General features: G+C 37.6%; 1 protein-coding gene across 1 annotated transcript in view; it reads left to right on the top strand.

Moving 5' to 3' along the window:
- Positions 1–13462, top strand: part of NR2E1 (nuclear receptor subfamily 2 group E member 1) — a 29573-nt gene extending 16111 nt beyond the window's left edge. The window contains exons 6-9 of the mRNA XM_036767913.1: positions 1529–1625; positions 2013–2162; positions 2467–2572; positions 12321–13462. Of these exons, the coding sequence (XP_036623808.1) occupies positions 1529–1625; positions 2013–2162; positions 2467–2572; positions 12321–12483 (516 nt within the window). The 3' untranslated portion in view covers positions 12484–13462. The remainder of the gene's footprint in view (positions 1–1528; positions 1626–2012; positions 2163–2466; positions 2573–12320) is intronic.
- The last annotated feature ends 3064 nt before the right edge of the window (positions 13463–16526 follow it).

The raw sequence follows: 16526 nt of genomic DNA, 5'->3' as shown, positions 1-16526 counted from the left end.
ATTTAATTCTTTTATAAATCCCTAAAAACATCTTTCACAGTCCTGTGGTCACAAAAAGACTTTAAAAAGACTAAGTAAGATTGTACCTAAAATTGCATCATGCCCAGGAAGAAAATAATTATTATTTATCTTATTTAAAATGACTACAAAGAAAATGCTGTCTGGGGTGCTTTCTGAAGAACTGGTTTGGCAAATGTATTCAGAGGGACTAGTGGCAAGGTCTACCAAAAATTAAGTGGTTATACAAGCAAAAGATATAAATCCTTTAAAAAATAATAATAATAATTTAAAGATTTGAATCCTGTTGTGCCTAATGAGGTTATACTAGCTCTCCTAAATATAAAGTGTGTTTCATTACTGAGACACATGCTAACACATTCAAAACATTTACTTAGTCTGCATAAGGTCTATTTGCATCACACATCCAGAATAGGCAAAATTGAGTGATTCCCCCCCCCCTCAATTTTTCAATTCATTTTCTTGTCCCTTATGTAATGAATTTGACAAAGCATTGATTTTTAAAGATTAGAACTAGGTATGAGTCATCAAGAGTATTTTTGATAAATATTTAATGAACCAGTTCTTGGGACTAACTTATTTTAAAAAAAGAGCCTTCCACTTAAAATGAGCTACTTTTGCTCATTTTGGAAGACAGAAACCATTTTAAAATGTTCATCAGCTATCTTGACTCATTTACCTAACATTAGATCCATTTTTGAAGTCCCTATCTTTGTGCCGTATTATAACTCTTCCAAATAAATGGCTAGAATCTGTTGGAAACCAAATATAAACCAGTTCTCTTTTCAGCCTTCAGAAGAAAACCACACAATAACAAGTTAGAATGGGAAAGGGAACTGAAGATGATAATTTGAAGGCTACCAAATTTTGGTTTCAAGTCGTCCATATCACGGCACATAAAAATGAATTCACTCTGTCCCTTCATGCTTATCCGAGAAATCAGAAAACCAACGAGGAGTTAAATGTGGAAACCCTGATTAACTTAATCGTATCACTATTTTTCCTCTCCTAATGCTTGTCTTTGATAAGTACTATGGTTATTATCCCTCACGTACATACTGGTCTTGATCTAGTTCTTCAGTTCTTTTTTGAGAATAAGAGTCAGACAGAGATTCAATAGGCCAGTCAGTAATCCTTGAGAATTTCAGAGTTAATATTCCAGAGGGGTCACTTTAGATGGCATTCCAGTATGATACAGTTTGGCATCTCATAGAGCACTAATCTCATGAGCAACTCCTAGGTTTGGCTGGAATAAAAAGACAAGAAAGAAAAAGCAGACCTTTTCCTGGGAGAAGCAAACTTTGGGAAAATAGGCTCTGAAGTAACATATTACTTTTATCTATAGGCACCTTGTGAAAAAGATAAAAAAAAAAAGATAAAATATTCAGGAGAAATTACCAAGACAGGCATTTAAACCAGTTTTTTTAAATAATGGAAATTTACATATTGAGATTGTTTATAAATTTATAAATTATACACTATATTCTATTATACATCTATTGTATGACAGCTGATGCTTTTGGAAGATGCTTGGAGAGAACTGTTTGTTCTAGGAATAGCACAATGGGCCATTCCAGTTGATGCTAACACTCTACTGGCTGTATCTGGTAAGAACTGCACAATTTAATGACTTTGTTGTAGAAATTACCATAAAAATACATTACTGAAAAAAGAACAACATGTAAAGAATAACAAATTCCTGCTGAACAATAGAGTATACCTGTCATTTATAAATCTATATTTAAATGCAAATAATGTTGTTTTGTTGTATTCATGACTGCTTGCATTGTTATTTAAATGCAAATTACTGTGTTTGTTATCATCCCAGAGAAGATTTTATATTAACTTCCATACAATATAGTCAGTCTACATGGAATCAGAGATCTCAGAGTGACAATTGAATAGATATTTATATGCAGAATTTTGTCAAAAATCAATATGAAATCATGAAAATGCCCTAATATTAGGACATTAATTTCACATTCCCATTCCAGGCATGAATGGTGAAAATACAGATTCCCAGAAGCTGAGTAAGATCATCTCTGAAATCCAGGCTTTGCAGGAGGTAGTGGCCAGATTCAGACAACTTCGGCTGGACGCAACTGAATTTGCCTGTCTCAAATGCATTGTCACTTTCAAAGCTGGTAAGCAGATGTGAACCCCATCTTCTTCTTCTTCTTCTTCCTCTTCATTATCCCTTTCCCCTATCTCGACAGCTTCCCCTCCCCCTCCCTGCCCCTGACCAAGCCTGTCCCCTTCATGATAACAGCCACTTCAGAGTCAGAAAGAGCCTCATAAAATGGAGCTGATCTTTCGGACCCTTTGACTCCATTTTAGAGAGCCACGGTCTTCTTTCATGCTGGACCAGCTTTGCATTTCATCGCTGCTTTATACCGTTGCACCCACCTGGAGGTCAACTGACCGACTGGTTCCTGATCTCTTTTCTAGTACCTACACACAGTGGTTCTGAACTGAGAAGTTTCCGGAATGCCGCGGCTATTGCAGCACTTCAAGATGAAGCTCAGCTAACACTTAACAGTTATATCCACACCAGGTGAACTCTATTTGTTTAATAATTAAGAATAACAATAACCATAGCCAAGGCAATAACCTATTTTACATGAGGTGTAGTTTACAAAGTGTTTCCCCTCCCCTCCAACATCGTCTCATTTGCTTTGATCATGGACCTAAAAAGGATCATAAGTTTTAGGTTTGAAAGGGACTTTAGAGATCATTTAATCTATCAATCAATGAGTCAAAAAGCATCTTAAGCACCTACTGGTGCCAGACCTGGTGATGATCTGGTGATGGGAATACAAAGACAAAAATAAAATAGTGCCTGCCCTCAAGTAGTTTATATTTTAATGAAGGAGACAATATGTACAGTTAAAATATATGAAAAATATTTAGAAATTAAAGGAGGAGCACTGACTACTGGAAGGATTTATCAATTAGGCCATGTTCCTCAATTTAGACTCAGAGGTGAAGTAACTGACCTAAGACCAGGGATGCCAACTAGATGTCCACAGAAAAGATGGGCTTTCACACTGTTGATTCATTCATTTGGGGCTTCTTTAACCACCTGACTGGTAAGCCCTCTGTGACTGGCTCCATCTCTGATTGTGAAGGCAGCCAGAATGGATCTTCTTGATTAGCAGTCATGAATAGACACAGATAGCTTCACACTGTTCCTGGCAATGGGAAGCACATTTCAGGGAAACCTTGGGAGAAAATACAGTGGATTGGAGCATGGAAAGGCTATAATATGGGATTTATTCTAGTTTCCAGGAACCAGCTTTACAATGACATTTCATGACAATGACATTTCTACTTATTTGCAAAAACTAGAAGGCAGTGCTTTCTATCCTATGACTCTATGGATTATTATCATTGTTTCAGGATATAACCTCCTTTGTGATAGTGAGAAACCCTATATTCCTCTAAAACAGGGGTTCTTAACCTGGAATCTTTGAATTTTTTTGAAATTTTGATAACTGCATTTTAATATAATTGGTATGTACTTTCTATGTATTTTCCTTATGGCATTTAACAATATTACTCTGAGAAGTCCATAAATGTCACCAGACTACCAAAGGGGTCCATGACACAAAAAGTTGAGAATTCTTGTTCTATAACTCATGCAAATAATACACTTGGCTTCCTTAGCCAATCAATCACCATCAAATACAAAAAAAAATTTTCTACTTATGCATGACACCTTTTGGGTACCAGAGAGATGGTACCAAAAAACCCAACAACCAAATATCTATCAATCAATAGATAAATATTTCTTAAATGCCTACTATGTGCCAAGCACTGTGCTAGGCTCTGGGGATACCAAAAGAGGACAAAGACAGTTCCTGACCTCGAGGAGTTTATAATCTAATGAGATAATATCCATAAAGTACTTTATGAACCTTAAAGCACTATATTATTATGCCCTAAAATGAGCAAGTTTGTTATGAAATAGCTCCATTATATTCGAAACCCACTGATCAGCCAAGTTTTAATACTCCAAGTATGTGGGCAACTTAATGACTCCAGCCCACATTTCTCTCCTTATTCCATAGAATAGTGTACTGTTTCTGCCCATATTGTCCCTTCCTTTGAAAGGATGAGTTCTAGAGGATGAGTAGCTGGAGGTAGTTAGGATGAGATGTGGGGGTAAAGGAGAAAGAGGTATGTTTTCTCTCTTTATATGTCAACTCTTTTGACCATTTAAATAAAAATGGATAGATATCTTATTCCAATGACTTCATCTGTAAGAATTACAAGTGAAATATATACTAGTGATGGGGAAAGACACTAGGCAGAATGGTGGCCATGAGATCTAGAGGGAGAGGGAAACAGGTTATACATGGACCATAAAAGACCTCAAAGGATAGTCATGTTTTTCAGTGATCTTTCCATCCTTTCTTTACTTCTTTGTTTTTTACATCCTTTACCCTCAAAATGCTAAGTGTCAGGGCATAATGAGCAGTATTGACTGCTATTCTAATAACTATTTTAATAAATTCTAGTGAGTGGTAATTATAATGTCATAGAGTAGGATCTAGTCCCTTACCACAACTGAGTTCATGTCATAGTAAATTTAGAGATGGAAGAGAATTTAGAGATCAAAATTCATTCCTTGCCTTCAACTCTATTTCTCATGACACTTCCAAAGCATTTTTTGCCCAAAGGTTTTTAAACTCTTGAGAAATATGGTTTAGCCAAGAAACAAAATTTTGAGGTATAGAATTTCTGCTTCCATTTTTTTCAGATGGAGAAAGGTTTATTAAGAACAGAACATTTTTATCTTTGCTTACTTTTTAGTTGATGACAGGATCAAGGAGTGGCCCCAGTTAATCTGGTTGCTAGTTCTCTATATTGATATTGAAGGGAAGGATTAAACATGACAGCCAGTTTGGAAAACTTCAAAGGAATCACCACCTTCACAATCAGCCTCCCCAAATTCAAATTCAACCTATTATAAACATTCATTTCTAACTCTCTAGATATGGCCAATTCTAAAAAGAGTTGGAATGAGAGACTCCTGCCCAAGTCTCCATTTTGTCTTGGCTGACATTCCTTCCCCTAGGGACTCTTAATTTCTATTACAAAATCCTTTTTTTGTGGGAGGCTGCTACATATGCTCTGAGAATTATTTGAGTTATTAAGTAAGAGCATGGTGTTTTCCCTCAAAATTAAAGGTTTTTTTTTTTAAATAAAGGTAGGACAAATTTGAAATCCATTTGGTCAGTTAACCACAAACTAGTTTTCTTTTAGAATTGATTCTTGGTCTGACTAATAGTCATAGAAAACAGCGCATTGTGTTTTCTACAACGAACATGATATCTTACATGGACTTCAGATAAAACTAATGATGAAGTAAAACTACAACAAAGCAATAAAAGCATTTTATGGGAAGGCAACTGTCAAACTTTGATCCATCAATGTAAGGAAGTAGTAAGGGTTGTTGTTGTTCAGTCATTTTCAGTCATGTCTAACTCTTCATGGCCCTACTTGGGGTTTTCTTGGCAAAGATACTGGAATGGTTTGCCATTTCCTTCTCCAGCTCATTTTATAGATGAGGAAACTGAGGCAAACGGAGTTGAGTGACTTGCCCAAGGTCCATCCACTGCACCTAGCTCCCCTAAATAATTATTATTACCACCAAAATAAATAGTTACATTTATATAGTGATTTAAGGTTTACAAAGGAATATATATATGTATATATACATATATATACATACATATGTATATATACATATATATATGTGCTAAGCAGATAATGTAAATATTACCATTCCCTTTTGGCAGATAGGGAAACTGAAGCTCAGAGAGATAAAATGATTTTCCTCTAAATAGTTTATCAATGAGTATTTAGTAGGTGTCTACTATGTACTGGGTACTCTGCTAGGTGCTGGGTATAGACCTACAAAAAATGAAACAATCTCTATTCCCAAGGAGCCTACATTTTATCAGGAGTGACTGCATGTAAACATGAGTAAATATAAAATAAATGCAAAATCAATATGTTAGCTAAATTCAAAGTAGTTAGGGAGGTGGAGAGAGCAAGGAATAAAGAAATGCTTTGTCTAGAAGTTAGTTCTTGATCTACATCTTGGAGGAAAAGAGAGATTCTGTGAGGTAAAGGTGAGGAGGAAGTACCTTCTGGCATGGGAGGACAGCTATTGAAAAGAGAAGGAAGATGGAACATCAACACATGAGGAACAGAGAAAAGACCATTTTGGCTAGACTGAAGAGTGCAAGAAGAAATAAGTCCAGAAAGGTAGACTGAGGCAAGCTTGTAAAGAGCTTTGCAAGCTAAACAGAGGATTTGAAGCTAGAGATAATAGAAAGTCACTGAAGTTCATTCCATGGAGAAGTGACATGGTCAGAAACACTTCAGGAAAATCACTTTGGCAGCAGTGTGGTGGTTGGACAGAAATGAGGAGGCACAAGGTAGGGTGAACAATTCGGAGGCAGTTGCAATAATCTTGGGGAGAGGTGATGAAAGTCTGAACTGCTAGGAAGTTGTTAAACTAGAAATCAAATCCAGGTCCTTTAACTCTCAAACCAGGGTTCGGTTTGGTTTGGTTTTTCTGTCATGTCATGTGCTTTCTCCATAGCACACAGCCTTCCATCATTAGGAGCAATAAAATATGTGCCTCGACCCACCCTTCTCAGTTTGTGCATTTAGAATCATGCTTGTTATGAGATTTTCCCTATGTCAGCTCTTAGTTCCATAAAACTAGTGAACATAGACTCACAATCTCCCTTACAAAAAATGGAGTAGTTAAGGAACAAATGCTGTTGAGTTATCATAGCAAAGATGGTAGTGCAGATGAATTCTGGGGTGTGGAAATGCAATAGCTTCAGGCAGTTATCTGAATGTGTATTCCTATACTGAAGTTGTCTGCAGTCAGCATATATAAACTGGGAGAAACAGGGAGAGAGAGAGAGAGAGAGAGAGAGAGAGAGAGAGAGAGAGAGGGAGGGAGGGAGGGAGAGAGAGAGAGAGAGAGAGAGAGAGAGAGAGAGAGAGAGGGAGGGAGAGAGAGAGAGAGAAAGAGAAAGAGAGAGAGATAGAGAGAGGAGGGAGAGAGACAGAGAGAGAGAGACAAAGAGAGAGAGAGATGAGAAAGAGAGAGAGAGGAGAGAGAAGAGACAGGAGAGAGAGAGGGGAGAGAGAGAGAGAGAAAGAGAGAGAGAGAGAGAGAGAGAGAGAGAGAGAGGAGGGAGGGAGAGAGGAGAGAGAGAGAGAGAGGAGAGAGAGAGAGGAGGGAGAGAGAGAGAGAGGAGAGAGAGAGAGAGAGAGAGGAGGGAGGGAGAGAGAGAGAGAGAGAGAGAGAGAGAGAGAGGGAGGGAGGGAGGGAGAGAGAGAGAGAGAGAGAGGAGAGAGAGAGAGAGGAGAGAGAGAGAGAGGAGGGAGGGAGAGAGAGAGAGAGAGAGGAGAGAGAGAGAGTATTGTTTCAAAAAAAAGCAATGAGGAACTATGGGGGCAGGTGGGTCCTGAGCATCTTTTTAATCATATCTATCCGTGCTTTTCCCTTGTACTATGAGTGTTATCCTGAGGGAATCTTGCATGTCACACCTTGCAACCAAGTTACCTGAAGTCCTGGTGTGAATTGCCCACCTGGGAAGTGATCTGTAATCAGCTGATGTCACAAGGTCACTAAAGGCTGCATCCTTGACTCAGTGACCTCTGGCTATCACTCTTCTTCCCAGCCCCCACTAGGATTGAAGGGATCACACAACTGATCTGTGCTATATAAAATATACAAGCACACATGGGCAGTTCTCAAATATTCTTGTTCCTGGGTGTGTGACAAGACCTATGATTTTTTTTAAAACCACATTTAGAAATTAGTGACCTACAACATGACTGATATGGAAATATGTTTTACATGATTGCACACATATAACCTATGTCAAATTGCTTACTGTCTTAGAGAAGAGGGAGGTGAGGGAGAGAGGGAGGGAAAAATTTAGAATTCATAATCTAAAAAAAAAATGTTAAAATTTGTCTTCACATGTAATTGGAAAAAATAAAATACTATTAAAAAGAAAATCACAGTATTAAAAAAAAGAAATCAGTGACACAGGGTAATTTTCAAATATATACTTCAGATCATGTACATGGCTCTCTGTTCCTGCCGAGTTCAATAATACCCGAAGTGACGTGTTCAATTCATGTTTTTTGATGGACTCATCACTGCCTTCCTTTTTTGACTCAGGACCAGCCATGGGAGAAGACTATAGAAGGGATGATTTACTCATAACAAATCAAGAGTTGACTGTCTTTGAGAAAGTAATTGACTCCCACATGGGTTTTTAATCATGTGAAAGCTTCAGAACTTTGAATAACAATGATAACAGTAGCTCACATTTCTATGGCATGCTATAGAAGGGCTTAGTTTTTCTTTTTGTACCAGACTTGTAATTTCATGAGTATGGGAACTCCTAGTGAGGACGCTATCTACTGATGCATTTCAGCATCTGCTTTGTAATACATAGTCTTAGAGGGTGAGCTAAGTGCGTAACTGGAGGTCATATAGCCAATATATGTCAGAGGTCTTCCTGACTCTGAGGCCAACCCTGTATCCAATACACCACTTTGCAAACATTAACATTTACAGAGCTCTTTTCTCACTGCAACCCTGTGAGGTCTGTAAATCTTATTATCCTCGTTTTGCAGAAAAGGAAATTGAGATTTAGAGAGGTCAAGCGGTCCGTGGATATATAGCATATTTCGGAGCCTGGATTTGAACTGATAGCTCTTGACGCTAAGTCTAGTACTTTAACTGGACCCCTTTCTTACTGAGGACATAGTAGAGTCTCATTCTAGACTTTTAAGTAGCCTCTGACATGTCTCTGAGAGTGTTCATCACTCTGCTATAATAGTAAGGTAAAGGGTCAGTGTAGTGAAGAGGAAAGGGAAGGATTGTTCTTAATGCTAGATTTATATGGAAGTTGAGGAGTCATTTGTATGAATTTAAAAACAAAACCTTCAACAATTAAGATTGAGAAATGGTACATTTGGATCAGTCATCTCACTTCCTTAGGCCTCAATTTTCTGACCTATAAAATGAAGAGGTTCAACAAAATTGCCTTTAATGACCTTCATAGTATTTCTGAATGCTTTGCTGTTATTTAAGACAGACCTAAAAATGCTGGTGAGCAATCACTGATTCCATACTGGCCAATTTCAACCTCTTAAAAGATTTTGTTCCCAAAGCTCATAACTAGGTAAGTTATTTAGAACAAAGAATACATTTCCCCATGAAATTAAAATTACTTTTTTGCTCCTGGGCCTGCCTAACACAAATCTACGGTTATAATGCCTGAAATATGGAACATGACTGCATGTAAGTACCAGTGTTTCCCTGAGAGAAATCTTTTCATTTTCCACCTGAGAAGCCAGTTTCAAAATCATTCTCCACTGCAGGCCCAGCAATATTTACACAATCACAAAATCTCAGCTTTGGAAAGGACCCCAGAGGCCATGTAGTCCATCCTATATGTGGACAAGACACCCCTCTACAAGACCTCCAACAAGTAGTGATCCAGCCTTTACTTGTAGATCCACTTGTAGTGATGGGAACCTTGCTACTGAATCCCTCTGACTTATGACCTTCCTATTTTCTACTGACATCCATATTTTTTTCAGGTCTTGGGTCCCTTGCCTATCTTCAAAAGCTCCTTCAGGAGAAAAATCTGATATCAATTCAGCAAACACATATTAAGTGCCTTTATGTGTAATAATGGTAGGCTCCCCTTCCCCAAAGGTGAAAACAAAATAATCTCTTTCCTCAAAGAATTTAAATTCTATCAGAGAAAAACAGGTGTACATATAAGGAAGGAAATATTAAGTCTATACACAGTAGGTAGAAAATAATTTTAGGTGGGGCATCTAGGTGGCACAGTGAGTAGAGCACTGGCCCTGAATTCAGGAGGACCTGAGTTCAAATCTGGCCTCAGACACTTGACACATGTACTAGCTGTGTGACCTTGGGCAAGTCACTCAACCCCAATTGCCCTGCCTTCCCCCCTGCAAAAAAAAATAATTTTAGAGAGGTGCTAATAGTAGAAGAACAAGTAAGCCCTCATGTGGCATGGTACTTGAGCTGAGCTTTGAAGAGATTGAGGGATTCTTAGAGGCTGAGGTAAGGAGGGAGGGCATTCCAGGCTGTCCACTGGACAGCCAGTCAAAGGCAGGGAATTAGGAGATGGAATGTCTTGAATGACAAACAAAAAGTAAGCCAGGTTAGCTGGAGCATAGAGTCAAGGATGACTATGACACTATAACCCTGAGTGATTGAAGGGTGGTGGTGCCCTTGGCAGATTAGGAAGATGTATGGGTCTGAGGGAAATGATAATGAGTTCTATTTTGAATATAATAATTTTTAGATGCCCAATCCAATTAGAAGTCCATAGGAAAATATCCAACATGTAGTTGATAAGGGACCAAATCTTAGGAGATAGACTAGATCTAGACAAATAGATCTAGGAGTAATCTGTATAGAGGTAATCGTTGACCCATAGAACCTTATCAGATCACTGAGAAAGAGTATGAGCGTGTGTGCAGAGAGAAGAGAATAGGACCTAGGGCAGAGCTTGAGGTACACACACAGTTAAGAAATAAAACATGGATAATGATTCAGCAAGGGAAACTAAAGAGGGTCAGACAAGGAGAAGAAGCACCAAGAAAGAACAGTGTCACAAGAACTAGAGAGGAGAGAGTGTCTAGGAGGTAAGGGTGGTCAACAGGAAAATGCTGTGAAGAATTCAAGAAGGATGAAGATTGATTAAAAAGTCATTATATTGGGCAATTGAGAGACCATTGGTAACTTTGGATAAGACAGTTTCAATTAAGGCAGATTGCAAAGGGTTAAGAAGTGAGTAGGAGGAAGTAGAAGCAATGAGAATAGGCAACTTTTTAAATAGGAGTTTAGCTATGAAAACAGGAGAAATATAGGATAATAGCTTGAATGATAATAGGATAAAATAAAGATTTTTTAAAGATGAAGAAGTCTTGGACATGTTTGTAGGCAGCACAGAATATACCAGTAGATAAGGAGATATTGAAGATTAGAGAATAAGGTGGGATCAAGTGTACATGTAGAGGAGTTGACATTAAGGAAGAGAAGGGTCACCTCCTCGACCAAGACTGGAGCAGAGAATGGGGAACAAGGACAAGGGGAGAATTTTCATAGTCTCAAAGGGAAGAAGAGGTCAATAAAGGAATTGGCGCTTGGACTTTGGACTCACCCACTCTCTAGCGTTTGCAGTGACAAGCGGGGAGGCCACTTAACTCTGTCTTTAGTTAAGTGCTTACTTTGAATCAATTCATATACTTGTCAGTTTCCATCATGAGAGCTTAAACTTGGCCTTTTCACCAATATGTTTCCCAAGGAATGTTTGGCCTTTGCTTGTGATTTATTTCCCGAGTAAGCAACCTACCTGACAAGTTTTGTTGCTATCTGGTGATAAAGGAAACAATAGGGATTACACTGGAATAGACCTGCAGTCTCAGAGGCTGTACAGACAGCAGAGGCTTGAGTTTGTGCATTGGAGCCCAGATGGATGTTGGACCTCAAGAGAGAGAATTGTTCAACACTTTTTCATATCTTTAATTAGGTGCCAATTTCATTGACATGTAAGTTGGGTGGCATTCCCACCCAACAGAATTTAGTCTTTAATTTGTAATGTAATAGAATTATTCCTGTGAGTGACTAAGTATAAATCCTGAATAATAATTTGGAGAAACACTTAGAAAAAAGGAGCCATTCATTTGAAAGAAGCAGTCTGGGGGAGAAGCATTGGGACTAAGAATCAAGAAACTTTGAGTCATTCAAAAAAGCATTTCTTAAGCTCCTAATATATTCAAGGCTTTATGCTAGGCACCAGGTATATGAAGATAAAAAAAATTAGTCCCTGCCCTCAAGAAGTTTGCTGGCCAGATATAATATTTGCACAGTTAAGTGATTTAAGGAGGGGAAGGGGGCAGGGAGGGTTGTTTTTGTTTGTTGTTTGTAGTCGAATCACCAGATCCTGTAACACAGTAGGTTCTTAATAAATGCTTGGCTAGTGTGCCTCCATTTCTCCCTCTGCAAAATAAGTGATATTACCCTTTCTAAATTCATTTCTAAAGTACCCTGTTATTAATGAAATCAGGTTAAAAAAAACCTCGCTTGGCACATTTGGATATGGTTTTTGTCCAAATACAAGATACTAAGATTTTTAAACAAAAGTTATTGCAGGAAGCACTCTGGCAAAAGCTCATCTAACTCTCCTGATTTCTTTTCATTCCAGGTATCCTACTCAACCTTGTCGCTTCGGGAAACTCTTGTTGCTTCTGCCAGCCTTACGCTCCATTAGCCCATCCACAATAGAAGAAGTGTTTTTCAAAAAAACCATTGGCAATGTTCCAATTACGAGACTGCTTTCAGATATGTACAAATCCAGTGATATCTAATCTCTGCTGAACATACACGGTCTTCAGGATGGACAGTGTCAGATGAACTTTTACCTTTGGAGAACAAGCCTCAACTAACAAAACCTTCAGGAAGCATAAACCTGGGAATGTGTAGCCTTTCGAGGAAAAAAAAAATAAAAGAATTAATTGGCACAAGACTATTCCAGTAGATATGACCTGCTGCCTCTACAGAAGTTTGTAGACCTGAAGAAAGGGCATTGCTTGATAGGACACCCAGAGCGGAGAGAACTCATCACTTTACCTTCTCCCTGGGAGGGGCTCATGATCACTGGTTGCCACTGGCCACGCTATTCTATCACTCACCAGGAAGATGATTCTGACATAACAAAAGCCAAAATACAGTATTTCCTTTTTCCTTTTCAGTATATGAAGTTGGGTTACCAAAAATTACTCTGGAGATAATACAGTGTACTACAGCCTTCAGAAAGTAATTTAAGCTAACAAATTTGTTCTGAGTACAGGGGGCAACATTCTAAATCAAATACTTCACCAAACATTTTCCTTCTGTTGTAGACATCAAGTGGCCTTCATAATGAACTGAAAAGTGTTTCAGGTGATTGATTATTTCCCCCCCTTTTTTGGCCATTGAAGGCTAGGCAACCCCATCGAACCAACTGGTGAACATAGATGACTCTCTCATCAGGACTGCAGTTTGGATAACATCTCAAAGACAGAAGAGTTTAACTAAAAGAATACAAGTCAAAGAAGGAAGAATAAAACAGCAAAACCAAATAAAGCAGAGATGTCTCATGGAGTGAGCGGATTGCTGTCCCGTTGGCGTAGTGCTGAAACCAAAGGCAATGGGGTCCGAACTCTTGGTCCAGTGAGACGTGCAGAACAGCAACTGAATATACACAGCATGCTAGAATGAACTTCAAAGAGATAGACACTAAAAGGTTTCTTAATTGATAAACTGCTAACAGTCTCTGAGACTCTACAATGCCTTTCAGAAAACTTTGGGTTCTAAGTAAAGCCTTGTTCACACACACACATACACACACACACACACACACATACACACACAACCTTACACTATACGCTGCTTCTTTGATATGAGACTATACTTATGGAAATGTAGAAACAAACATTTGAAGATAGCTGCTGTACTTTTCATGTTTTGATTTGTTATTAGATACTAGCCCTGAGAAAAATCAGCACTTGGCCTATCATAGGATGAGTAAAACTTTTCTTGTACAAAGTGAATTAACAGATTTGTGAAGTTAAAAAGTTGTACTCATTGTATTTACAAAGAATAAAATATATATTGAATTTAAATCATCTTCCCTTTATTTTATCACTGTCTCTTACTAGTTTCTATCCTTTAGAAACAAAGTGATATCAACACTTACTGTTTAATACCTAGTGCTCAGATTATGCTCCACACTGGATGTCCAAAGGATTGTGAGACAAAAGACTTATTTTTTAAAATAGCAAATTCCATGTATAAAAATCGTAAATAAAGGAATAAAACAAAAACTGATCTCCACATCTCTCAACTAGAACTGCATCTGTAGGAGAAAATCACTATGTGAGAAAGAGGATGATTAAAACAGGTTTTGTTCACTTGTCTATTTCTCACCATCTTGCCAATATTTCAATCCCAACCACAAATTCTTTTTTCCAATAATCAGAAAAAAATCATGCAGAGCTAGACAGAGTGAATAGGTAGTGAGAAATAAGAGGTGACTGGAGGAAAAACAGCAAGAGAAAGGGCAAATGGACTTCAAATCCAGATGTTCAAAACTGCAGGTCATCAGCCCTTTTTTGAGAGGGAAAAGAGGTAGAATAAATGAAGAAAATCTCACAGCCCTCAATTCTCCTGTTTGTCATCATTCCTAGGAAAGGTTTGCTTACTGGAGGAATTGAAACTATTGATTAAAATGAAGACTGGAGATGATATGCTGATTTCAATTCATCGTGTTCTTCATAGTCATCATGATCATAGCTAATTGAGAGCTGGCCTTTAAGAGAAAAAGGGTGAAATTTCTCACAAGATTTCACAAATTTGCTGGCTGCCCAAAACAGGAATCACTCCAATTCCTGGAAACTCTGATTTACTTTTAAAGACTCAAATGTTGTTAAATCAAGCACTTCACCAAATGTTTTCTTTCTGTTGTGAGACATTATCAAGTGGCCTTCATGATGGATTGAAATGGATTGATTTTGTTATTTAATCTTTTTCTCTTTTTTGGCCATTGAAGGCCAGGCAACGCTATCAAACTAACTGATAAACATAGATGACCATTTTCTAGGGGGTGACTAGGCTCAACAATCTTCTGGGGAGTCTCCTTGTAACACAGTCTTGTGGGTCCACAACTTACTCAACCTTACATGTTTAGCTATCTTATAATGAGTTCTGTTTGGTACTTCAGCAACAAAATACCCTTGAAGAGGTTTCGAGACAGAACTCACATATACTCAACTCCATGAAAGCATGAACCATGACATAGCCATTTTTCTGACTTTCCCAGGATGTGGCACAATTGAATAAATAAATGAATACTAAATTCTCTCTAGGTCATGGGTTCTAACATGTTCTTTCAATGATAAATTTTCAAATAAATAAGTTATTTTCATCATTTATTTCATCATTAATATTATTCAACAGAGTACTAGAGAAAATGAAAAAAGCTGAGGTAAAACATAGTATTGCCTTCAGGTATCCTATAGTCTAGTAGAGGGAATATGACATTTTGTTAATTAATAACCAAGAAAGCAGGGATAAAAAGAATGTCTGATGATCCACAACAGTCTAAGATCAATGATTAACATCTCTCTTCTGACACAGTCAATATTTATACATATGAAAGGGATTTCACATACCCCAGACAAAATAAGAGATTTTCACAACTGTGAGTAGCAATGACATAACTACACAAAGGGGTTGGGAGGCATCAGACCCTAAATGGACATATCCCAAACTTGATTATTAGAAGTAACCCTTAATTTTTTAATTTTTAGTTTTTTCACTTATTTTAAAATTTTTATTTTTTCAATTATTAAAAACCTAGTATCTCTCTTCCCATCTCTCCTTCCTCATTGAGAAAGAAAAAAAAAACCCTTTTGCAAACATGTATTGTTAAGGAAAATAAATTCTCCCACTGGTCATGTTCAAAGGGGGAAAAAAATCTCAATCTGCCCTACAGTCTATCACTTCTCTTTCAGGAGGCAGACAGTATCCTAGTGGGTCCACTAGAATCATGGTTTGTCATTGCATTGATCAGAGTTCTAAAGTCTTTCCAAGTTGTTTGTCTTTACAGCCATGTTGTCATCGTATAAATTGTTCTCCTGGTTCTGCTCATTTGACTCTGCATCAGTTCATACAAATTTCCCCAGATTTCTCTGAAACCATCCTCTTTATCCTTTCTTATAGCACGGCAGCATTCCATCACATTCATATGCCATATAATTTATTTAGCTATTCTCCAGTTGGTGAATGCCCTATCAGTTTCCAATTCTTTGCCACTACAAAAACTGCTGCTATAAATAATTTCAGTCCTTTTCCTCTTTCTTTGATTTCTTTGAGGTATAGACCCTATAATGGTATTATTGTTGGATCAAAAGGTTATGCACAGTTTAGTAACTTTTAAGGAACAGTTCCAAACTACCTCCCAGAATGGCTAGATCAGTTCACAGCTCCATCAACAATCCACAGCTCTTCCAGAATTTGTCATTTTCTTTTTTCATGTTGTTTGCTATTAGATGGGTGTGAGGTGGAACCTTTTAGTTATTTTAATTTTTGTAATTATTAATGATTTAAAGGATTTTTTCACATAGCTATTGATAGCTTGGTTTTTTTTCCTCTGAAAATTGTCTGTTCACATCCTTTAACCACTTACCAATTGGGGAATGGCTCTTATGCTTATAAATTAGAATCCATTCCCTGAGAAATGCAACCGTTATTAATGAGACTTGTTGCAAGGATTTTTTCCCTTTTCTCTGCTTCTCCTCTAATTTTATCTGTATTGGTTTTATTTGTGCAGAGACTTTTTGATTTTATGGATCTTAAATTGTCCATTTTA

The sequence above is a fragment of the Trichosurus vulpecula genome, chromosome 7 (assembly GCF_011100635.1).
Source record: "Trichosurus vulpecula isolate mTriVul1 chromosome 7, mTriVul1.pri, whole genome shotgun sequence".
In the NCBI taxonomy this organism is placed as follows: Eukaryota; Metazoa; Chordata; class Mammalia; order Diprotodontia; family Phalangeridae; genus Trichosurus; species Trichosurus vulpecula.
The sequence above is the reverse complement of the archived record's forward strand: the minus strand, read 5'-3'. Positions and strand labels throughout refer to the sequence as shown.